The sequence below is a fragment of the Serinus canaria genome, chromosome 1A (genome assembly GCF_022539315.1).
Source record: "Serinus canaria isolate serCan28SL12 chromosome 1A, serCan2020, whole genome shotgun sequence".
Taxonomy (NCBI): Eukaryota; Metazoa; Chordata; class Aves; order Passeriformes; family Fringillidae; genus Serinus; species Serinus canaria.
Genome location: NC_066314.1, coordinates 70,677,064 through 70,686,320, shown reverse-complemented (window position 1 = coordinate 70,686,320; position 9,257 = coordinate 70,677,064). Strand labels below are relative to the sequence as shown.

The window sequence follows — 9,257 nt, the reverse complement described above, 5'->3', positions numbered from 1 at the left end:
GAGCTGTGGAGCACCCCAAGCAGCCTTTTCCACTGGATTCCCAGAGGAATACCAGGCCCATCTACAGCTCCAGGGTAAAGTTCCACCCTTCTCCAGGACAGAACCACAGCTGGCACTGCAGGAGGGCTGCAGCCACCATTTAACTGGACTGCAGCCACCACCCTGACCCAGAGTGCCAGGTTGTATTCTGACTCTGTCAGTGCTTTTTGCACTGCTGCATTTTATTTCAATTTTCCCAGGAAAGACCTGTTATTCCTGTTCTCCCATCTCTTCCTGAGAGCATGGCAGTGCTGCTGGAGACCACGGCGGGTGACCTGGTCATCGACCTGTACACGGAGGAGCGGCCCCAGGCGTGCCTGAATTTCCTGAAGCTCTGCAAGGTCAAGTACTACAACTATTGTCTTATTCATCATGTCCAGCAGGATTTCATTATACAAACTGGAGACCCCACGGGGACTGGCCGTGGAGGGGAATCCATATTTCGTCAGCTGTATGGTGACCAAGCCAGATATTTTGAGGCAGAAAAGGTGCCCAGAATCAGGCACAAGAAGAAGGGAACTGTGTCAATGGTGAACAATGGAAGTGATCAGCATGGATCACAGTTCCTCATTACCACAGGGGAAAACCTGGATTACCTGGATGGTGTGCATACAGTGTTTGGAGAAGTGACAGAAGGCCTGGATATATTGAAGACAATCAATGAAACCTTTGTAGATAAGGATTTTATCCCATATCAGGATATCAGGATAAACCATGCAGTAATTTTAGATGATCCCTTTGATGATCCACCTGGCCTGTGTGTTCCTGGTTGCTCACCAGAACCTACAAAGGGACAGCTCGACAGTGGCAGAATAGGAGCAGATGAAGAAATTGATGACATGAAAGGACGGCCTGCAGATGAAATAGAAGAAATCCAGGCTGAAAAAGAAGCAAAAACTCGTGCTATTCTTCTGGAAATGGTGGGAGACTTACCAGATGCAGACATCAAGCCACCAGAAAATGTGCTGTTTGTTTGTAAGCTGAATCCTGTGACCACAGGGGAGGACCTGGAGATAATATTTTCACGATTTGGTCCCATTAAAAGCTGTGAAGTGATCCGAGACTGGAAGACTGGTGAATCTCTTTGTTATGCTTTCATTGAGTTTGAAAAGGAGGAAGACTGTGAGAAAGCCTACTTCAAAATGGACAATGTGCTGATTGATGACAGACGGATACACGTGGATTTTAGCCAGTCTGTTGCAAAGGTGAAATGGAAGGGAAAAGGTGGGCACTGTACCAAGGAAGATTTCAAGGGCTACGAGAAGGAATGTGACAAACCTTTGAGATTTGCTCTGAAAGAGAAAGTAAAACCAAAGCGAGATGCCAAGTATGACCTTGTGCTGGATGAGGATAGAGAGGAGTCTCACACAAGTCTGTCACACCTGGCTAAAAAACAGAAGAAGAAAAAGCACCACCACTCTGAAGATGATGATAAGAGGACCAAAAAATTTAAGGAGTCTGACCAAAAGCATGAAGAACGCTGCAGGGAGAGGAGCAAGGGTGAGAAGAGAGACAGGCATTGGAGCCACAGCCGTTACAAGGAGAGAGATTACTCTTACAGTAGACAAAAAGACAAGTACAGATGAAGGAAAAAGCAGAGGGGAGCTAAAATGATAAATTTAACTTTTTTCTTAAAAAAACCCCAAAAAACCCAAAAAAAAAAAAAAAAAACAAAAAAAACCCAAACCCTGAACTGAGCTGCAGTGGCCAAGTCTCAGTCTGCAGGCAGAAACTTTCTCTTGTAATTTTAAGTTGTTTCCTAAGGTTCTGTCTGTTAAATCACTGTCTCTATTCATGGCAAGGAGATGTGTGTTGTTACCAGTTGCAGTGTGTTTTGATCTGTCCCCTGTTCATGGGGAAGAATAGCTCTTGTGAAGTCATGTTCCTCGCTGATATTAATAAAGGTTTGCTTGTAGGTATTTAGGGAAAGCTCCCAGTCAAGGCTAAGGCCTGGCCCTGGCTGGTTGGGAATTATGCCATCAGACCCAGGGGATTGTACTAAAAATGTACCCAAGTCACTTTGACTTGCTGATTTTGTCTTATAAAAGCTGGACCCACTTTTGGAGTAAAGTTGGAAACCTTTCCTGGGAAAGGTTCTGCAGATCCTCCCTGTGAGTGGGGAGGATCCTCTCCCCCTCTGGAGAGGGTCCTGCTGGAAGCTTCCAGACCCTGAACAATGTGTGATCACCCCACATAAGCAGATACAGAAAGCATGTTGCTGACCTGGCAGTGTGTGACAGGTCCCTTAAACACCATATCAGAAATACCCTGTCTTGAATAAGTGTACAAAAATGTCTGGTTTCTCTCAATAAATGTCTCAGCATCACTGCAGGTCTGAGTCCATTCCTTGGTCTCCTTAAATGTGTACCTGTTTCTGTGGACACCTTCTCTAAGGGCTGTTGGGCCTCTGTGGTGTGTACACACAGACTTAGATACAAGGAAGATGTTTTTTAGACTGAGGGTGGTGAAACCCTGGAACAGGTTACCCAGAGAGGCTGCAGATGGTCCATCTGCCCTGCTTCCAGCCAGGATGGGTAGTTTTTGCAGCAGCATGATCCATGCCATGGGCCAGGACCCAGGGGTTATTCTCTCTCCCCTTACAGCATTGGCAGAGGGAAGGAGGACAAGGGGTCCCTTCTGCTCAGATAAGCACAGCAGAGAGAGTGTGGTGGCCTTGGCTCCAAGCCAAAGGGAGCTGCTTCAATGTGAATAATTTCCCTCCAAAGGCCAGAATGAACAGGGGGTGGGGAAGAGGTTGGTGGGAAACACATCCAGGACAGCTGACCCTAACTGACCAAAGGGATATTCCCAAAGTCACAGAATGGCTGAGGTTGGAAGGGATCTCCAGAGGTCTGTGAGGACTTAGAGAGCACAGTTGGCTGTCCCAAACACTGTCAAGATCCCAGTGGAAGGAACTTGCCATAGGATGAACCACAGTGGGAACCTGAGATAAGTACAAAGAGAGAAATTTGTGACAGAAGTGCTTATTCCAGACCTGGCAGAGGTGAGAGCTGGTCAGCACAGGCAAACAGGACTGAATGTATATTCCAAATGAAATCCATTGCCTCTGAAGTTATCATGCAATAAACACAGCATAGTAACAAAGCAATTTTGATTCCTCTCTGTGGCCTTAAAAAGGCCATCACAATGAGCAAATAGTTCCCTGTGTGTGGAAATGGATACAGAGTGAAGTACAGCATCCATGTGAATACATCAGGCATCGTGATGATCAGGGACTTTCTGTACCCCAATTCACAAATGCTTTAGAAAAAATTCTAATTCCAGCTTCTCTCTCTGGCCCCACACTGGGTGCCAAAGATATGCTGGTTTCCAGGTGAACTGGTGGGACAATAAGCCCCATTCAATCACATGGAGAGAGATTTCAGGCTGGAATTACCTGTGTCAGGGACTGGGAAAGGTGATCTCTTTTGAGACATCTTGGGAGCTTGGAATGTGTGGTAGGGGGTGGGTCAGACCTTGCTCTGGCGAGGTGGCCCTGTCTCCATACAGGTGACACAGACAGGCTGAGAGAGTTGGGGGTGCTCTGGGGAGAGCTTGCAGCAGCCTTCCAGTGCGTTAAGGGAACCAACAAGGAGGCTGGAGAAGGATTTTTTGTCAGGGCATGTACTGACAGAACAAGGGTAAATTGCCTTAAGCAATTTTTCTATTAAAAAAAAAAGTAAATATAAAGTGTATCTAGGCATAACTAAAATACATGTACAAGATACAGTTGTGCCCAGGTGCACTGACCAGCCACCGAAGGGAACAGAGGGCACACAGGTGCAATGCACAAACATGAGGGGTATAAAAGGTTGGGCTAAAGAACAAGAAAGGCAGGTGCTTGAAGCCTTCTGAGGTGGGATGGTGTTACTGTGTGTGGGTTGAACCTTCTGAGGTGGGATGGTGTTACTGTGTGTGGGTTGAACCTTCTGAGGTGGGATGGTGTTACTCTTGTGGGTTGAACCTTCTGAGGTGGGATGGTGTTACTGTGTGTGGGTTGAACCTTCTGAGGTGGGATGGTGTTACTGTGAGTGGGTTGAACCTTCTGAGGTGGGATGGTGTTACTGTGTGTGGGTTGAACCTTCTGAGGTGGGATGGTGTTACTCTGTGTGGGTTGAACCTTCTGAGGTGGGATGGTGTTACTGTGTGTGGGTTGAACCTTCTGAGGTGGGATGATGTTACTCTGAGTGGGTTGAACCTTCTGAAAGTGACACTCTGTGTGTTGTGGCTGTCTCAGCTGTGACATATGCACGCGTATATGTCCACTGTCTTGTTGTCCTCTAAACAGTGATCCAAAATGGGACCTTTTGAGCCCTTCTGGACTGCAGAGGTTGTGACCACCAACCTCCCTCCGAGTGGGGCCTCCCAGCGAGTGAACTCTCAAGTTGACTTCACTCAGAGAATTCCTGAACAACGATGAATCCTTGGCTGAGACCCCCACTCCTAAAGGCTCAACCTTTGGCTTGTGGAGAGGATGCCAAGGCATCTGAGGTGAGTATTTCACTGCCTTTGAGGGGAATTATTTGCAGGTACCTTGTACAGACTCTTTATGTCTGTGTGCATGCAAGTGTGCCTATGCCACAGTAAGTGTGGGAGAAATGCCTGTCACAGCCACAGCTGCTCTGAAGAAGCTGCACAGGTAAATTTGGCCATAACAGAAGCCCTGTTTGGCTAGCCTAGTTTGTAAACAAGCCCCCAGGTGAGGCAATGATAGGTTCTCCTGCTGGAAAATATCTCAGTTTAAAATTGTTTTATATAACTTCAGCCAGGGTTGTTCACCTTTGCCCTGGGGGAAGAGAATTGAAGCTTCTTTCCAGGGCACTGTTTATCCATGTGAGGCTGAACCTAGCAAATCAGCAGACTGGGAATACCCCAAAGAGATAAAGGCCATCGACAGAACATCAGCAGCCATTTAGGAACAGCTACCCCAGACTCGCCTCTGGCACAGCTGGAGACACCTCCTGAAAAGCCTGATAAGAAAATCAAAAAATGAAAATCTAATTAACATCAGAAGCAAAGAAATCCAGATCCAATAGGACACCGAATATAAGAACTTTGCAACCTGGGACCAAAGAATGGTGACTGAATTAATTTCTATGACTTTTGACTATATAAAACATCTGAAAAATCTCGTAAAAGCAGTGTGTGATGGATTGATTCTCTCTGCACACCTGGGCTATGTGTGTGGATGAGATGCTTTCTGTGGTACATCCTGGCCAGAACAACATGCTGGCCAGATGATAAAATGATGCCTTGACTCTCTACCTTAAAAAATGTTGTTGAAGGGTGCCAAAAGCATGTGTGCTGTTACCATCTGTGAAAACCGGGTGGGGCAGTGTTCTTTATCTCTTCTATAACTCATCCTCCCTCTGGGGGGTTATCTGCTGCTAATGGGCCATTGAGCCTCCCTGCATGGCTTATCAAATTCCATCAATCCCATTGTGAGATGCTCCACCCAGAGGGAGGAGCCCAGCATTCCAAACTGGATATAACCTGAGCTGTGGAGCTCCAGGGGCAGCCTTTTCCACTGGATTCCCAGAGGAGCAGCTTTCTTCTCTGCTGAATTTCCAGAGGAAGACCAGGCCCATCTACAGCACCACTGGACTTCCAGAGTGAATCTCCACCTTTCTACAGGATCCCTGCTCCACCAGAACCACAGCTGGCACTGCAGGAGGGCTGAGCCACCACTGAACGGGACTCCTGCCACCACCCTGACCCACAGCGTGCCAGGTTGTATTCTGACTCTGTCAGTCTTTCTGTACTACTGCATTTTGTTTTAATTTTCCTGTTAAATTGTAGTTCTGACTTGGGATCTCCTACTGGTTTGATTTCAAACCAGCACAGAGGGTTTTTTGTTTTTCCTGCAGTTGTGGTTCCAGCATTCTTAGGCACTTCAATATTCTGAAGTGAGACTGGGCTGTAGGTAAATCATTATTGAGTAATCCAGACAGGCCCAGGGTTGGGAGCAGGATCAGGAAAGGACTGGTGCCATGGGGAAGTCAGATTTCCTCAGCCCCAAGGCCATCTCCACCCGCATCAAGAGCAAGGGGCTGCAGAAGCTGCGCTGGTACTGCCAGATGTGCCAGAAGCAGTGCCGCGACGAGAACGGCTTCAAGTGTCACTGCATGTCCCAGTCCCACCAGAGGCAGCTGCTGCTGGCTGCTGAGAACCCTCAGCAATTCATGGATTACTTCTCTGAGGAGTTCCGAAGGGATTTCCTGGAATTGCTGAGGAGGCGGTTTGGGACCAGGAGGGTGCACAATAACGTGGTGTACAATGAGTACGTCAGCCATCGGGGGCACGTCCACATGAATGCCACCCGGTGGGAGACCCTGAGTGACTTCACCAAGTGGCTGGGCAGAGAGGGGCTTTGCAGGGTTGATGAGACCCCCAAGGGCTGGTACATCCAGTACATTGACAGGGACCCCGAGACCATTCGCAGGCAGCAGGAACAAGAGAGGAAGAAGAAACAGGACCTGGACGATGAAGAAAGAGCTGCTAAATTAATTGAACAACAAGTTAGGAGAGGTTTGGAGGGAAGAGAACTGGAAATGCCAGTCTATACTGAATTGAACAGAGAAAACAAAGAAGAAAAAGTTACATTTAAATTAAACAGAGGAGCAAGCACTTCAGGTGCAGCATCTTCCAAAACAAGTGTCCTTGCACTGAAGATGGTGGAGGGTGCAGTTAAAAGATCAGGAGCAGCTCATTGCTCTGGTCAGCCCAAAAAGAAAAAGAAGAAATCTGCACTTGATGAGATCATGGAGCTTGAAGAGGAGAAGAGAAGAACATCTCGAAATGACTACTGGCTACAGCCTGACATCATTGTAAGGATTGTGACAAAAAAGCTTGAAGAGAAGTACCACAAGAGGAAGGCAGTAGTTAAGGAAGTGATCGACAAATACACAGCAATTGTGAGGGTGATTGACTCTGGGGACAAACTGAAGCTTGATCAGACACATCTAGAAACTGTAATACCAGCACCAGGCAAGAAAGTCCTGGTATTAAATGGTGGGTACAGGGGAAATGAAGGCATTTTGGAGTCCATCAACGAGAAGAGGTTTTCAGTGACAATAACCATCAACTCAGGACCTTTTAAAGGGCGCAGAGTGGAAGATATCCTGTATGAAGACGTTTCCAAACTCGCCTGAGGTGCTAAATCATGCATCAGAGAACATTTGAGCTCTCAAAACCTTCTCCCTGACATCTTTCAGGCAGACACAAGACTCTGTGGTACAGTAAATCCTAAATGAGTCCTTTGCTAAATTGTTACATTTAAGTTAAAAGTTAAGCTAAATGCTGTTAAGTTTGAGGTGCTGTTAAGTTTAAGTGGTGCAAAGTGTTATTGAACCTTTAGGTCAGACTCCTTTTTATCCTTACCCCTTTCTCCTCTTGTCACACCCCCCACAAACCCTACCTGCATGTAAATAGATTTTAGTTCATTTTGGTTTGGATTGATGGACTCTGCATTTTTGTTTCTTGCTTTTCCTTGGTGTGCCTTCATCTAATAAATAGCAGAGTGAACCTTGCAAAGGATTAATGTTATAAATGGCAATATAAGTATTGGCTTTCACATTTATGTATTTGTTTTTGCAAGTTATTATTGATCCAAATTATTTAATACAATACTATCTGTAACCCATTTTTACTGCTTTAACATGGTATAAAAAGCAGTTTTTGACAGTTTTTTCTGTCAGCTTTTGCCATGTGTTGTTTATGAATAGTACTGTGATAAATATATTATAGCTTAGACCTTTGCATAATATGAAAATAGAAACTCTGAACTGTTAAATACTTTTATTTGTGTAACTAACTCAAAGTTGTGAAATAGGTGTGAATGGCTATGTTGATGCGATGGATTTGTGGAATATCTTATCTGAAGGAGGAGATAACAGTGACAAGAATCAGGACACCAAGAGAAGATTCATTACTGACTCTCCAGTTATCAGGAACTTTCAGAACAACACAATGGATCCTCAAGAAGAAATAAAATACATTGATTTAGTCCAGAGGATGGCCTGCAGACAAGTCAAAGTTAAAACCAAGCAGCAGCATTCCCAGAATATGTAAAACACAGGAATGTTTGAATACCTACAGACCTCATTCATATGCATTTAACCCATGCAATGAAAAGTATATAAGAAAATTGTTTTGAGCTACCAGTGTGCTTTTGGCAGCACCCCAGCACTGGATATTATACCTTCTATCCCTTATTCAACTTCTACAAGTTTCAAAGAGAGAGCTTTGTTCTCACAATTAATTAGGGTTAATTGCACGTGATAAAATGTGCCCTGATGAAACAGACATGAAGGACACCTGTCAGGAGGAAGCAGCAGTCACACCCAGCTCAGGACACATGTACACTCCTGCATTAGCCATCACAGGGAGCTTGTACACATCCCCAACACCAGGTGCTGCTCATCTGCAGCCTGGGCATGGCCTGGCAGGCTGACAGACTTTTTACATTTTTGTTTTAAACTGTTTAAAAGTTTTGCTTCAGCTGCCAGCCCCTGTCCTGCTGCAGGTTCACTCCCAGACTTTACTCTCTGGCATGCCACAGCCCACCCCATTTCTCACAGGCCTAGCAGGGCTGTGCCATGGAATAGAGATGACATTGCTGAGGGAGAGATTGAACTAGAAACCACCTTCAAAAGATGGCCTTGCAAAAACACCAGATATTTTGGAGAATTAGGACTGTGAACGATGCATTGTAGCAGGACCACGTGGGGTAAAATAATAGGTGTAAAATAATAGGTGATTGGTGTAAGGAGTATTAGCAGCATTGTGTGGCAAAAGTGAATAGGCTGAAAAACATTTATAAATGTTTTCAGGAAATAGGGTGTAGGGGGATACAGTATGGGTCAATGAAGGTGGTGTAGAAGGTAATCTTATCCCCAGGTGCAGCTGGACCAATTCCTAAAGATTAGAAGCAGGCCTGATCTCAACAGGCCGATAAGAACAAGTTGTATAAAAGAGTGGATTGGTGGGATCTAGAGTCAGATGGCTGCTGCAAGGACCAGGAACAGTCAGTGCTTAGAGAAACATTGAGGAGGTATGGAGCTCTGGTGATATGAAATCCTTGCACTATAATGACATTAGAACTTGTGCTAGCTAAGACAACAATAGTGTGGCTTCTAATAGAATGGTGATGAGTTTTACATCTCTTATATCTCACCCTTCTACAAGACTGATAGTGGAATAAAATCTTTTAAAATGCC

The 9,257-nt window shown here is 45.5% G+C and overlaps 2 protein-coding genes across 2 annotated transcripts; both read left to right on the top strand.

The window, feature by feature from the left end:
- Positions 1 to 281: 281 nt before the first annotated feature.
- On the top strand, positions 282 to 1,625 carry LOC103820496 (peptidyl-prolyl cis-trans isomerase-like 4). The gene has a single exon (XM_050969931.1). It carries the CDS (start codon positions 282 to 284, stop codon positions 1,623 to 1,625), a length of 1,344 nt encoding a protein of 447 aa, XP_050825888.1.
- A 4,161-nt stretch (positions 1,626 to 5,786) lies between these two features.
- On the top strand, positions 5,787 to 7,190 carry LOC103820495 (DNA/RNA-binding protein KIN17-like). The gene has a single exon (XM_050988023.1). It carries the CDS (start codon positions 6,030 to 6,032, stop codon positions 7,188 to 7,190), a length of 1,161 nt encoding a protein of 386 aa, XP_050843980.1. The 5' UTR covers positions 5,787 to 6,029.
- The last annotated feature ends 2,067 nt before the right edge of the window (positions 7,191 to 9,257 follow it).